The sequence below is a fragment of the Ovis aries genome, chromosome X (assembly GCF_016772045.2).
Source record: "Ovis aries strain OAR_USU_Benz2616 breed Rambouillet chromosome X, ARS-UI_Ramb_v3.0, whole genome shotgun sequence".
Lineage (NCBI taxonomy): Eukaryota > Metazoa > Chordata > Mammalia > Artiodactyla > Bovidae > Ovis > Ovis aries.
This window is the reverse complement of record NC_056080.1, coordinates 30516882-30532707: the sequence shown is the minus strand read 5'-3', so window position 1 is coordinate 30532707 and position 15826 is coordinate 30516882. Positions and strand designations below refer to the sequence as shown.

Below are 15826 nucleotides of genomic sequence, written 5' to 3'. Positions count from 1 at the left end.
TGGTTCAGTTTTGGAAAGTTATACTTTTCTAAGAATTTGTCCATTTCTTCCAAGTTGTCCCATTTTATTGGGATATAGTTGCTGATAGTAATCTCTTATGATTCTTTGTATTTCTGTGTTGTCTGTTGTGACTTCTCCATTTTCCCTGCTAATTTTGTTGATTTCATTCTTCTCCCTTTGTTTCTTGATGAGTCTGGCTAATGGTTTGTTTATTTATCTTTTCAAAGAACCAGCTTTTAGCTTTGTTGACTTTGGCTATGGTCTCCTTTGTTTCTTTTGCATTTATTTCTGCCCTAATTTTTATGATTTCTTTCCTTCTACTAACCCTGGGGTGCTTCATTTCTTCTTTTTCTAGTTGTTTTAGGTATAGAGTTAGGTTATTTATTTGATTTTTCTCCTGTTTCTTGAGGTAGGCTTGTATTGCTATGAACCTTCCCCTTAACACTGCTTTTACTGAATCCCATAGGTTTTGGGTTGTTGTGTTTTCATTTTCATTCATTTCTATGCATATTTTGATTTCTTCTGTGATTTGTTGGTTATTCAGAGGCGTGTTATTTAGCCTCCATATGTTTGTATTTTTAATAGTTTTTTTCCCTGTAGTTGACATCTAATCTTACCACATTGTGATCAGAAAATTTGCTTGAGATGATTTCAATTTTTTAAAAAAATTTACCAAGGCTAGATTTATGGCCTTGGATGTGATCTATCCTGGAGAAGGTTCCATGTGCACTTGAGAAAAAGGTGAAAATCATTGTTTTAGGGTGAAATGTCCTATAGATTTTAGGTCTAAGTGATCCATTGTATCATTTAAAGTTTGTGTTTCCTTGCTAATTTTCTGTTTAGTTGATCTATCCATAGGTGTGAGTGGGGTATTAAAGTCTCCCACTGTTACTGTGTTACTGTTAGTTTCCCCTTTCATATTTGTTAGCATTTGTCTTACATATTGTGGTGCTCCTATGTTGGGTGCATATATATTTATAATTGTTATATCTTCTTCTTGGATTGATCCTTTGATCATTATGTAGTGTCCTTGTCTCTTTTCATGGCCTTTATTTCAAAGTCTATTTTATCTGATATGAGTATTGCTATATCTGCTTTCTTTTGGTCTCTATTTGCATGAAATATCTTTTTCCAGCCCTTCACTTTCAGTCTGTATGTGTCCCTAGATTTGAGGTGGGTCTCTTGTAGACAGCATATATAGGGGTCTTGTTTTTGTGTCCATTCAGCCAGTTTTTGTCTTTTGGTTGGGGCATTCAACCCATTTATGTTTAAGGTAATTATTGATAAGTATGATCCCATTGCCATTTACTTTGTTCTTTTGGGTTCAAGTTTATACACCCTTTCTGTGTTTCCTGTCTAGAGAAGATCCTTTAGCATTTGTTGGAGAGCTGGTTTGGTGGTGCTAGAGCTGGTTTGGTGGTGCTAGAGCTGGTTTGGTGGTGCTGAATTCTCTGAGGTTTTGCTTGTCTGTAAAGCTTTTGATTTATCCTTCATATTTGATTGAGATCCTTGCTGGGTACAGTAATCTGGGCTGTAGGTTTTTCTCTTTCATCATTTTAAGTATGTCCTGCCATTCCCTTCTGACTTGAAGAGTTTTTATTGAAAGATCAGCTGTTATTCTTATGGGGATCCCCTTGTGGGTTATTTGCTGTTTTTCTCTTACTGCTTTTAATATTTGTTCTTTGTGTTTGATCTTCGCCAATTTGATTAATATGTGTCTTGGTGTGTTTCGCCTTGGGTTTATCCTGTTTGGGACTCTCTGGGTTTCTTGGACTTAGGTGGCTATTTCCTTCCCCATTTTAGGGAAATTTTCAACTATTATCTCCTCAAGTATTTTCTCATGGCCTTTCTTTTTGTCTACTTCTTCTGGGACTCCTATGATTCGAATGTTGGGGCGTGCACTTCCCAGGTCTATGCTGCTCAGGTTCAGGTTCATGGGTACTCCACAAAGGCACAGACTCAGTTGGGCCTGTGTTTTGTGCCCTTCCCATGTCCAAGCAGCTCAGGTGACCAGGTGCTTGGCAAGCACACTCTCCCCAGGTGCAGTGCATCTTATCATCTCCCTGGTCTCAGCCACTTGGTTTCCTGGGTGCGCAGTGGGAGCACCATCTCATTTGTGCCATGCATCTCCTCTGGGGAGCTGATCTCTGGCTGCAGCCCTCCTGGTGGATGTCAGCTGTCCAGGATTCCAGGAAGACTTGGTTAGCAACTGGAAGCCTACTCACAATTTGGTAGGGGATGCTGTCTCTGGGGCTGAGTTTGCTCCTTGCCTTTCAGCTCTGGCTGTTGCCTGCCTGCCTCTCTGCCTCTGGAGGGGGATGGGCCAGCCCACAGCCAGCTAGCTGTCCTCTGGTATTTGCTCATTCCTTTGTTCTGTGAGCAGGGCCGGCAGGGCCTTAGGTTGGAGCTTTTCCTGGGAAAGTTCTTTCTCTCTCTCTCTTTCCTCTTTCCACCTCCCCACTCCTCCCCACCCCCAGCTATCCCAGGGTTTGGGTTGCTGTCTCAAGGTAGCTCCCTCAGATTGCCCTCAGGCATTCAGGCCCAGTCCTAACCCTAAGCAATGCAGTCCACACCTCCCTGTTCAGCCCCCACTTGCTGGTGGTGGACACGAGCATCTGGGCTACTTCTCTGCTGGGAATTGCAGCTAGGTGCCTAATCTGTGGGTTTTATTTATTTATTTTTTCCTCCCGGTTATGTTGCCCTCTGAGATTCCAAAATTCCCCACAGACCCGCCCGTGAGAGGGTTTCCTGGTGTTTGGAAAAGTCTCCTTTTTAGAACTCTTTCCCTGGGACAGGTCTCCACCCCTAACTCTTTTGTGCCTCTTTTTATCTTTTATATTTTGTCCTACCTCTTTTGGAAGACAATGGGCTGCCTTTCTGGGTGCCTGGTGTCCTCCGCCAGTGTTCAGAAGTTGTTTTATGGTATTTGCTCACCGTTCAAATGATCTTTCAATGAATTTGTGGGGGAGAAAGTGATCCCCCCGTCCTATTCCTCCACCGTTTTAGGACCGCCCCCCCCCCATATCTGGCTTTTTAAGCTTTGAATTCATCCCTGTCGTATGAAGTTGTTTGTTCTCATTGCTGTATAATATTCCAATGTGTAAATGTGCTAAATGTTACAATCTACTGTTGATGGACATATGACACCAAAAAGAAATATCATAAACATCCTAAAATGTGTCTTTTGGTGAACATATGTATATATCCATTTCAGAAATATATCAAGAAGTGAAATTTCTGAGTCATAGCGAATGTATATGTTCAGCTTTTATACAGTCTGCCAAACAGTTTTCTAATGTGGTTATTATACCAACATAAATTCCTATCAGCAAAGCATGAGAGTTCTAGTTCCTTCATATATTTTTCAACACTTTATGTTGTTTGTCTTTCTCATTTTGGCTGGTGTACATAACTAAATTTACTAGGATACCAAACTATGTGGTCTTCAAATCTGGGTTGTAACTTTTCCTCCCTTCTTCATATTTCATTCTATTTCCTTAACCCTGAATTTTATCTATTAATTTTTGAAATTTATGCAGTCTCAGAAGTTGCCCTAGAGGCTTTGTGGAACAACGTGAGGTGTAAATACACATACAGTATAAACACAAATCTGAATCCTCAGGTAATGATGTCATTATCAAAAATCCTAATCTTTCCTTCCCTCTAGTCCTCACCTCCAATTAGTTGAAAAGCAGCATTGATTCTGTCCCGTAATCTGTCTTGAATTCAACCCTCTCACCAATTTCCAGTGGCACTTTGTTAGTTTAGGCCTTTATCATATCATAACTGGACTATTGTAAGAGTCTCTATAGCATATATTTCCATTCTAATCCACACCCTCTTTTCCAGGCTTATTTCTTCCCACCCCAAATTTAATTCTGTTCAAAGAGAAGAATATTCAAAAGTACGTGCTATGTGCTCAGTCACTTCAGTTGTGTCCAACTCTTTGTGAGCCTATGGACTATAGCCTGCTGGGCTCCTCTGTCCACGGTGATGCCATTTTTTTTTTCTTTTCTAGCCAACACATGAGAATAAGCTTCTAAGGGATGAGAGTAATTTCAAGCTGTAAGGACCTAGATTTCCATACTACAAGCTTGACAGTAAATCAAGTTTGTGATTTCATATTCTAATGGGACAGTTGGTATTTTCTGTGTATTAGCCTTCCTGAGACATAAAATCCAATAATGGCCCAATACTTTTTTGTATTCCAGAAAAGCATAATTGATTTCATAACACAGCAGTATGTTAACTTTTCCCAAAAAAATCTATGCCTTAGTAAATTATTAATATGAGAGGTTAGCTCACAGTCAACTTAAGAAACTTACTTTAGCTCTTCTTACACTAACAGAAACATGCATGAAGCCTGATGGTATAAGCCTAATTAGCTCTTAATTGAAATGTATGTACCCTAATCCCAAGAGGTCAAACTAACCACCTCTCTCTTTTGGCTTTTTTCCCCTCCATTTCTATATTTATAATCTGTCTGATATTGGGGTTCGTCACATGTGAATCTGTGTCAAGTAGATTGTAAGCTCCTTCAGGTCAGTGCCATATTTGAGTCTTTCTGGTGAGAGGAACCTGATTATAATGTTGAAATATTAAAATATTTCCAAGTCCATCCTCCAGACACTTTCCAGGTGTTACTAATGATAATGAAAAATGAGAAGAGTTTGACTGATAAGCAAAGACATATGTAGGTGCTCCATAAATATACCATGATTGCAGTCATTTAAAGAAATGAATATACGGGAATATTTAGCAGCAAAACTTAGTCTAGGTATGGGACATGAAAAAGACTTCTTGGGAATCTGTGAATTAGTTAAAATTCTTTGCATTCATATTTCCCTTTTATCTTCAAAAAGCGTCTGGACAAAATGACAGCTGAAGTATAAGATTCAGCCCTTGGTGAATCATTACTTGGTTAAATAGGTTTTTAACCTCCATTTCCCTTTCTTGTGGGGAATTCCTCCCACATCCTGGCTAATCAAGGCCTGCACTCAGAGTCCTTCTCTACCAGAGTGTAAGGAATCTTTCTCTCCTGCTGTCCCCCATGAAACCAACATTCACTTGTTCTTTGGCCAATAGCAATGTGAATATATTTTTTAACATGTTTGAATAGTCTTGCTATTTTAGCCTCAGCCCCCTAAAATAAGACCTTTTGATATAAACTTTACTCCTATCTTAGGCTGATGGTTAGTGATTTATTTCCCCCACCCTCAAAAAAAATCTTATTTTACCCATTTGTTTCCCTCTTAAATGTAAAAAACAAAAGAAAGAAAGGGTCCCTTTGAAACTTGCTAAAGAGAAAAGACTAGAACTCTTAGATCTCTCCTTTTTCTTTATGTAACAGTCTAAAAACGAAAAGTTAAAATGACAGGCTAAATTTATTTCGTGCTGTATTCCTAACAGTATTCCTGAACTTCTTGGGTTTCCTTTAAGGAAATATGGCTTCCCTGGTGGCTCAAATGGTAAAGAATCTGCCTGCAATGCGGGAGACCCAGGTATGATCCCGGGTCAGGAAGATCCCCTGGAGAAGGGAATGGCAACCCACTCCAGTGTTCTTGCCTGGAGAATCCCATGGATAGAGGAGCCTGGCGGGCTACAGTTCATGGGGTTGCAAAGAGTCGGACACGATTGAGCACTTTCACTTCAGGAAATATACCTACCCAACCAGCTACTTGGCATGAACAGAGTATTCTCCAGCCATCCAATTGCTTTCATAGTCAATGTGTGATTTGACCTGTACTCTAGCCTCCTGCAATAGTGTCTGAATTTTACCACCAGAGCTCCAGAGGTGTTAAGTAACTGGTCTCAAAGGGTTAAGTGACTGGCCTCTAGGGGCAGAATTGGTCTAGAGCTCTGCCTTGCTCTGGTTAATGCTTCTGCTAGAATGTGGAGCTACGCTGGCTGAAGATTAAGAAGCTGCTTTTGATTCTGGTAGATATTCATCTCAAAGGGAAAAAAAAAAACCCCTAGTGTCTTCATAGGGTAGCATTTGAATATTAAATTTTCCTTATCTGTTTCAATTTAAGAGGACTTCCTTGTTCACTTAATTGACTGGTAATTCCTTTGTTTACTACCCCACCCCCACCCCACCCCCACTATAGGATCTCAAGAACCAAGTCAGAAGTATTAAAAATGGTTACATTAGGATTTAACTTTTTTTTTTTTTTTGATGAAGTTCGACTATTTCAGAAGGGGGTAATTTAGGCAGGAATGTATGTAGAATTTCGCATTTTAATTAAAAAGCCTCAAAATGAAATGAACCTCCGACAGTAACAGATGACTACCTCTAAAAGCTGCCTTACTATCTGATGTATGTTCAGTATTTTCTTGTGGATAATAAGTCCTACGACTTGTTTCAAGAAAAGTGACAGGACTAAAACAATTAAAAAAAGACAAAGCTGCTCTTTTTTAATCATATGCTCATAAATAAAACTGGGTTCTGAATTATTGCCACAGAAGCAACTGACAAAGTATAGGTAAATCACTCTAAAAACTCAAGCTGTTCTTGCTTTATTTATTTATTTTTTTTTTGGACGTTCAAACCAAATCTCTAACCGAGTCCAGTGATGAATTTCCTTTGACAAATAAATATTTGCAAAGTATGAAATATAGACTTTGTGTGCTTCCTAAGGCCAAAGCATAGTGTTTAAACTAAAATTTAATATTTTTCTCTCTCCTCAACTATACCAAAATAAGAACATAACTTAAAAATAATTCTCTCTTGTAGCAGACTGTCCATTAATCATGCTTTAGATAATATTGGCTTTGCGAGTATTCAGGTAGAAAGAAAAACTGTAATTTCTAGATTGATCAGAAAACCTGAGAGTATTTATGGATTGGAAGAGAACAATAAAATCTGGCAAAATGGGATTTTCTGTAACCCCCATTATGAAGTCACAAAAGGTACATCTTTAAACAGCCTCCAGCTTTCCTAGGAAAATTCTTCATGTGGTGAACAGTTTGATTGGGTAGACCAAAGAGTTAATCTGCTTGTGATTTGAGAAAAGACTTCCTTTTTTTTTTTTTTTTTTTTGGTTAGGGTGGTGTGTGGGAGGAAGGTAGGAAGAGGCCCCAGAATGAATTCACTAATTGGGGTTTTCACCTGCTGTGAGTCTAATCGAATACAAAGCCTTATTTGTAGCTGAAGAGGAAGGCAGATTTTGCGGAGTGTCAGAATTTCTGCCTAGTTTTGAAATTCCTGTTATTTGGCACTGCCATTTGGGAAAGGCAGACTAATAGTTACAGCTTTGAGCTGTCCTTAAGGTGGACCAGAAATGCAGATCTGCCTGAACCACCTTAACCAGCATCCACGTTGAGCTGTTGAGCTGTTGAGCTGGAAGTGGTGTGCTCCCTATACCGGGGTAGCTCCGTAGTTGGCAGGCTAATAGGTACACAGCAGAATTCTTTGCCAGGGAGGAACTGCTGGGCCTGTGAGGTTAATGGAGTGTGGCTTGATTTTAGTGAAGATGCTAAACTTCACATCTTTTCTAGATGTTCAGTCTGATATAGGTGGCTCGGTGAAGCTTTGAAAAATCTTATTAGAAGAATACTGTATGAGAGAGAAGCCCAGTGTGACTTCCTCTGGAGCCTGTGTGCTGAAATCTCTGGTTCACATGGTAGCTGGCTCAGAGAACTTTGTTCAGTCTGGCTTACTCTGCCTCCCTGCAGGGGAAGAGCCTGGAAAAATAGGCTTTTGTGTGGGTGTGAAGTACGCTGTGTCTGAATGTGGTGGTCCCTTCACTTACCAGTTAATGCGAACTGACTGGGTATGCTGATATCCCCAAGATGCAGGGTTTCAGATTGATCGAAAGGGATTTTTACACATATTTTAATTAGTACACCATGGTATTTGCCCTAACAATGACTCACCATCACTGGAAGGATTTGTTAGATGTCTGATTCACTGTTCATGGCTAATACTTGTACTGTGCAAAGAGAAACACGAGATCCTTATGTGTTTACTGGATAGATAGCCAAATGTTGAAATTTTACTATAAACTGTGTGTTAGGCTTAATTGAAGCAATACCTATATTCCAAATTAATTTTTATAAAATGGTACAGGTTATATACTTAAGATTGAGCTTCCCAAGTAGTGCTAGTGTTAAAGAACATGCCAATGCAAGAGACTTTAAGAGAGGTGGGTTCGATCCTTGGGTTGGGAAGATCCCCTGGAGGAGGGCACGGCAACCCACTGCAGTATTCTTGCCTGGAGAATCCCATGGACAGAGGAGCCTGGCAGGCTACAGTCCATGGGGTAGCAAAGAGTCAGGGACATGACCGAAGTGATTTAGCATGCACTCATACTTAAGATTAGTGAAGGAGCAAAATGCAGTTTGGATGCAGACTCATGCAGCCAGAAGGAAGCTGGACCCTAGCAGGTGGTGAAGTCCTTTAGGGCCATACCCAGGCAAGTCCCCACTGCAGCCCATTCCCTGTCGTTTCCTTTCCCTTGCTGATCCTCATTTCACCCTGGTAAAGTCAGGCTAACATTGAAACCGTAAGCAGCTCAGAAGAAAAGGGGTGTATTGGTAGAAGATAGGAACAGCCTGGCCTCCACCCTTGAATCTTCACACATACACACAGAGACAGACAGACAGACAGACAGACAGACAGACACACACACACACACACACACACACCTAAATGGAATCATCCAAACCCACGCCATGCATTACTACCATGTCCAAAGGATAGCTCTATTCCTGCCACCTTCCCTCTGAGTTCCAGACTCGGGTGTCCGCCTGCCTTTCACCTCACACCGCCACCTCTGAGTCATCAGGCTCAAGACTGAACTCATCATCTCTCCCTGACCCTCTTCTGCCTAAATTTGTCCCCCCTCTGGCTGAAAGTGCTGGCTTGGTGAGTGTTACTCACCCAATCTTGGGAGTCACTCTAGAACAATAATCCTCTAGTCATCCTCCACCTTGGCTGCATGTCAGAATCACCTGAAGAGCCTTAAAAGTCCCAGTGCCCAAAGCCAATTAAATCACAACCTCAGGGTGGTAAGACCCAGGCATCTGACTTTTTTAGCATTCCACACGTGATTCCAGTGGCAGCCAGGCCTGAGGACCATGGCCCTAGATCTTCCTTCTAGCCCATGTATACGTCCAATCAGTCAAGGCTCCTGTAGTTTGAACACTGCTGTATTACTTCCCCAGTCTCTCTGCCGCTGTCATTGTTCAGATCCTCCTCATGCTGCAGTCAACTTGTATCCAGTGTCCTAATTCCAGACTCTTCTGATCCAGCCCTGCACCATTGCCAGAGTGATTTTTCTGAAAGAGGAATCTGACAGAGCCACACTCATGCTTAAATTCCTTCCTTACAAAGCTCACCTGTACCTTTTAGCATGCAGGTCAAACTTTGGATCAGCACACCAGGTCCTTCCCGATGTGCCCACCTCTCTAATCCCTACCTTGACATTCTCCCAGAGATCGAGGAGAGCCCTAAAGCCCTGAGAAAGAATCATCTGTTTCTTGTCTATTTCTTGATGTGATCACCATTTATAATTACTGACTTGCTTTTATCCCCAGTAGGCCAGAATCTCCTTTGGGGCCTACAGAGGAGGCTTCTAGAAATATCTATCCAGTGACCAAGTCTAATCTCCTTTTCAGCTCCAACTGGTGGAGTTGACTTTCTCCTTAATCAGTGGTCCCTACTCAGCAACCAGCCAAGTACCCCAGAGGGTGACTTTGACTGGGTGGGTCCCTGTTTGATCTGGGTCCTGGGAGAAAAACCAGATCATACACTCAAAAGTGGGACTTGTAGAAAGTGTGGTGAAAGACTATTTACTAAAGCCTGAGCACTGTAGGAGAAAGAACAAGGGTGAGAAGAGGGAATGGTTTAAGGTACTTGGAGCATGCTGATGCTGTAGAAATGACTACACAGCGAGACTCATGGCCCCATAAAGAAACTCGGCCACTGGCAGGCTCAAGAACAACAGGAGGGAGGTTGGGGAATAAATACCCCGACATCTCTCTCCTCCTACCCTTTCATCTCCTGCTATAGGCCTTTCATCACTGCTTCCCATTGGCTGAAAGTGAAAGAAAGCCAAAGGGCAAGAGAGCCTGATTGATGCCATCCACAGAGGTCCAACCCCCTGGGCCATAGAGCAGGGTGGAAAAGGGCATAGAACAGAGCTGGAAGAGAGAATGGGGAGATACCCAGTATAGTCCCTTTGATCAGAGAGGTCCTCCTTTTTCTAAGTACCAACAACGTTTAAGTGGTTCAAAGACGAGTTTGGTGTATGGAAAAATGTACTAGGTGGCCTTCCTAGACCTTATCTATTTAGTTCCTTCCTTACCTCTGTTTCTAGCAAATTGACTCTCCTCTGCTGCCAGCCAGCAGTGGGATCGCTCATGAGCACAGAAGAAAACATACAGATCTTCCTCCAGAGTAGGAGAAGCCACTTCTCTGCACGGCAGCCTGACAGAGTAGCTAATTACATGGGCCTTGAAGCCAGACTCCCTAGTTCCAATCTTTGCATGGCCACATTCCAGCCATGGTACGAGGGACCAGCAGCTTGTGGTAGGTTTTAAAGGCAGGGTTTAAACTTAAGTTGCTTTATGGTCTGTGGTTCACATCAGAACAGTAATAATGAGGAGGAAGAGGAGAGCTACTACAAGCAAGCAATTAATGTTTTATCATACATGGCATCACTATATAATTGATATATGAAATGAAAATATATAAATTATATTCTTTTCTTAACGGCTTTCCCTAATAAGCAAAATTGATATTCTAACTGAAATAAATAACAAAATAGTTGCTGTGATGACCTTTTCATTTCTTAATAATGCTTTCTGTATTTAGTTTTGAAAACAACATCGAGATTTGGGAAGAAGCCTTCAAAGGGCCTATAACACCAGTCTAAAAAAGAACCTAACGATATATTTTTGAGGATTGCCATCTGTCAAATGTAAGAGAAAATTTGAATAATAATTTCTGATTTTCCCTTTTTTTCCCAATGAATTGTTTTGAGTAGTTTTCTAGCTGGACACTGAGAAAGTAGACTTGAGCATTGATTTAAGAGAAACATAGCAGAATCCCCGAATCTCAAGCAGGTAATTTAAAAGTGTAAAACAAACAAACTAGAAAGGAAGAGAAAGACAATGTTTCCAATATTTACAAATGTCCACACTGGAAGGTTTGCATCTTTTCACTGGAATACATATAAACAATATTTAAGTCATTCACTTGCTACATTGACACAGAGGTGACATCACTGATTAACTGCAAAGGCCACCACACCACTTCATTATCACAGAACAGGAATCCCTTTTCCCCAATGATAGGGGCAGACCTAGAATCTCCAATGAGACCAAGGGACAGCCTCACGCAAAGCCAGTCCTGGTGTGCCCTCTGCTTCTCAGACTTTAATAGCAGCCGAGTCCACAAATCACTGGCTCAAAATAACTAAAAGATAGCAATAATGTCTCAGTGTATCAGGTACAATGCAAGAAGTGCCTGTGTGTGTGCTCAGTTGTGTCTGACTCTTTGTGACCCATGGACTGTAGCCCACCAGGCTCCTCTGTCCATGGAATTCTCCAGACAAGAATACTGGAGTGGGTTGCCATTTCCTCCTCCAGGGAATCTGCCCGACCTAGGGATCGAACCTGCAGTTCCTGCAGTGCCTGCATTGGCAGATGAATTCTTTAGTACTGAGCCACCTGGGAAGCCCCAAGAAGTGCTCTATTTGTTTTAAAATAGCAACACCAATCAGACCTGCGTGCAAGGTGTATTCCCTATAAAGTTTACATTTGTATGTGGTTTGTCTAGGGTAATGAAGAAACTTCACACTCCCTTTACCTTTGGTTCATGCACATTATTTTTGCCTCTTTTGCTGTGATGTAGCAGATAGGAAAAGGAGATTGACAGCTAGAATCCTTTCAGCTCAAACATTCTGGCCTAGAAGGAGTGAGGGGGAAATGTTGAGAGAGAGGACATTAAAAAAGAAAAAGGGGAACCCTTTAAACTGTAAGCTGAAGAAGAATGAATCAACCAGAACAGAGAGTGAAAATGAAATGGTTGAAAGACGATAAAAAGAAAAGCAGGCCAACAAAATAAATGGACAAACAGGGACAATGAAACCACTAAGGAAGTTTATCTGAAAATACCCTTTGGACTCTTTAATCAAAGATATTATGTGAAGGTTGAGAAAAATTCTTGTGCTCATAAAGGCTTTCTTCTCTTTGGAATATTTCGAAGCTTGTCACAATTTTGCATAGTTAACCTGTGTCGTCATATTGCAAACTCTGCAATTAGAAGTATTTGAACTACCAGGCCCTGTAACTTTTCCAATAGAACGTTCCATTGGAAATGGTTTCCTTTTAGATTTCTCTGAAGAATACTAAAAGACCACACCATACCACACCATTGGTGGTGGTTTTTATTTAAAGAGTCTATACCACTGGTTCTCAAAGTTCACTGTGCTCAGAGTTTCTGATTCAGTAGCTCTCTCTGGGCTGGAGCCCAGGGAATTTTCATTTCTAAGTTCCCAGGCGATGCTGCTGGTCCTGGGACTACAGGATGAGAACCACTGCTGTCACAAATACACAAATGTTTCCTTAAAACCTAGTTAGCCCAGGATAAGCGAAACTAGAATTTCATGTCCTTACAGCTCCATCAGTTTAATCTTCGATTGGGGCAGGGGGAGGAAGAATTATGCTCGTGAATTTTTTATCTTTCACTCTTTAAAAAGCAAACTCTTGAGCCCACACACTTAATTATCTGCGATGAGGTCATTTGCACCTAGGTCATTTATTTAGGCAACAAGTTGTCTCGCTGGAGGATTTAAGGGGGTGCTGGTAGGGCAATGTGTGGCTTCCAGGTTCCCGGCACTACCTTAAATCTCCTGCTCCGTCTTTCTTTTGCTTTTCTCTTTTTCCTTTCCGTTTTGAAAGCCCCGACTGCCGGGTCTCCCGGAGTCCGGGTTCCCAGGGCGCTAGGTAGGGGCGGAGCCCGGCCCAGCCCCGCCCCGTCTGCCTGCAGCGCCCCCTCCCGCGCGCCGCCCGCCCGCCAGCCCGCCTGCTAGCCCGCGCCGGCTCCTCCGCAGTGCTTTCAGCTTCGAGCCTGGGCGGCGGCGGCGACGGCGACGGCGACGGCGGCGGCGGCGCTTGACTCTCGGGGAGCCCGGCGGCTCTGGGAAGCTCACTCCTCCGCTCACGCGCTCCCCCGACCGCGGAGCCCTAGCAGCCATGAGGGAACAGCTCAAAGGGTAAGTGCACCGCGCCGCCCTCAGATCGCCGCAGTCCGTGCACTTGTGGCGCGAGCAGGGTGCTAGCAGAGGCGGCCAAAACTTGGACTCGCGTGACGGCTCGATCCCGGGCTCCAGACGGCCGGCCATCAGGGCAAGGTCCCCCCGTGAGTCCCCACAGCGCCGCAGCAGGTGCGCCCCCGGGGCTCCCCCCTGGCTCGCTGGGAGCCCCTTCCCCCGACTTTGGGACGGGCTCGGAGAGAAAAGGCTGATGTCTCACAGTACCCAGAGGGGACAGAACGTTCCCCACGCGGGGATTGGAGCTGCGGGAGCTTTTTGCTCCTTTCCGGACTATCTGTGTGGACGCAAGCCAGGCAGGCTTCCTAAACCGTCTCCAGACCTCGCAGAAGGAAGGGGCGCGCCAGGCTCTACCTTCCATTGCGCTGCAAGTGCCAAAAGGTCAACTTTCTGCCTGATTTCTTCCGAGGATTCCAACTGACATTTCCCTCGTTGCATTTTCTACTGTGTTCGTCCCATGCCCCAAGACTTGGAGAAATCAGGAGAGAAAGAAAAGGCAAGGAGAGCCTAAAAGTCAAGGATTTGACATAGAGGATTCAGGGTGTTTATTGTTTTTTTTTTTTTTTTCCTCTTTGCCCTCTGGGATTGAACGTGGAGTCATTTCTGGGTGTCCTTCTCGCGTTTCTCCAGGTGTCTGTGCTGGTCTTTAAGCAAAGTTTGTCATTCTTGGTCAAATCATGACAATGAATAGGGCAGGACGCTGTTTATCTCCGTTCAATTTGAAGTTAAGTTTGAAGCTTGAATTGAAAGGGTTTGGTTGCCCAAGAGAGACATATTATTAATTATAAAATACTTTAACGTGGAAAAAAAAAAATCATCCAGTGTAAGTGATGAACCAAAGTCTTTAAGTGAAATAAACCTATGTGGCCAACAAGCTGTTCTTGGTCTCTTGGCTTCTTTATCCTTGTGGCCTCTCCCTGTCATCCCCCATCACCCTTTCTTTTTTGTCTAGATTTTTTATTTCCTTATCCCAAATCCCCTCTTTGGAGAATCCAGTTCCTCTTGGAAAAGCAGAAGAGCAAATGAAACAACATGGCTATATGAAAGGTTTCTGACCCTTGATCACCGTGGAATTGGTTTCAGTCATCATTGTTTGATCTTGGATTGGACACGACCCTGAAGTGAAATTGCTTTGGCTGAAGTTGAGGGTGGGTGGGAGTTAAGCCCTGAAAAGCAAACAGAACGGAGGAGGAGTAACAGCTGGAACAGTCACGGAGGCAATCATCTTTGCCCTGGCTTGAGCCGAAGAGAATAAAATGTTAACAATCACAGGGAACAAGAAATGGGGACTAGAATAGGATATCTGAGGTTTACACTGACACCCACCCCCCTAAACTCCCTACCCACAGTAGCAGAAACTTTTAAATATATTTTCCCATTCCCACCGTTCGAGTCTTCCAGCAGTGGCAGCCAAGTTCAGCATTCAGCATGCAAATGCCAAGGTTTCTCTAGAAAAAGCGTCTGATCCCCAGATTAAAGGGAAGTGATTTTGTGTGTGGATCAATGGGCTTCAGATTATATATGAAGCCAAACTCTAATCCTCTGCAAATCGCAAGAGAACGCTACCTTTATATCGCTGCATAGGGATCACTTTCCTCCCTGGGAAATAGTGGAAAGATATTTTTTAAAAGGGCAACTGTTTGGAATTATTTTCAGTACCAAATAACAGTGGTGGCAGAAGAAATCTTAGTTTAATTAGGCAACTGCCATTTTCCTGGGGAGAACAGTGGAATTTTGTTACTTTTTCTAAGTGTTTAGTATTTGTTTTTAAAGAAACTAAAAAAGCAATTCCAGTAAGTCTGATATTCCAGCACTGACAGTAGGAACAGCTCTGAGATGGTTATAATAACCTTACACGCTACTTGAAACTAAAGAAGGTGAGAGAAAATTTAAATTGTGTGGTAGGAAATTAGGTCAGTCCTGTGCTCAGTGGAGTAATGTTTTAATTTCTTATTATTGACACGTAGGTGTTGCCAGGGTCTTTTGTCATATCCAGTGATTGTGTATTTTAATTTGTTTTACGTTCTTATCATGGCCCAAAATAAAAGGGAAAAGAGAGATTATGGTGGCTTGTACACATTAAAAAGAGGTGGAGGGAGGAGATCAGAGTTTGAAGGCTGTTCAGAGAGGCATATCTGATGCCAGGTTTTGGAACCAGCATGGCCAAAATCAATAACATTTTTTTTTAAAGATTTAAAGGGCATTTTAAGGATTATTTATGAGGCTGGTCTCTGTGAATGCATGTGTAGAATTTTGATCTATGTGGAACATCACTATTTTCAGGAAGGCTGAACAAAGATATAACCATTAACTTGTGAGCAGGATTCAGAATTGCCTTTCGAGTTGGACATGGTATATGGGGAATGCATTAACGATGTGAAAAGTGAAGTGCAGAAAAGACAGTTGCTAAAAAGCAGTACTACCATCCGTCCACCACCACCTCCCCAGCACAGCATATTTTTCTATATTGTCTGTATATTCCAGGTGAACCTGAGCTGCTTCTCATGGAGAACCTGAGCTGCTTCTCATGGAGTTACTGAAGTTACTGT

At 42.5% G+C, this 15826-nt stretch overlaps 1 protein-coding gene across 22 annotated transcripts in view; it reads left to right on the top strand.

Annotated features, from left to right (window-relative positions):
• DMD (dystrophin) overlaps positions 1-15826 on the top strand; it is a 2668835-nt gene that overhangs the window by 2499176 nt on the left and 153833 nt on the right. For 6 of the 22 annotated variants that reach the window (XM_004021987.6, XM_027962899.3, XM_060407884.1 and 3 more), the window contains exon 1: positions 13057-13220. The exons of the other annotated variants lie outside the window; for them this stretch is intronic. In XM_004021987.6, coding sequence (XP_004022036.1) covers positions 13201-13220 — 20 coding nt within the window. In that variant the 5' untranslated portion in view covers positions 13057-13200. Of the gene's footprint in view, positions 1-13056; positions 13221-15826 lie in introns of those variants that run through there. 22 annotated transcript variants of the gene reach the window in all.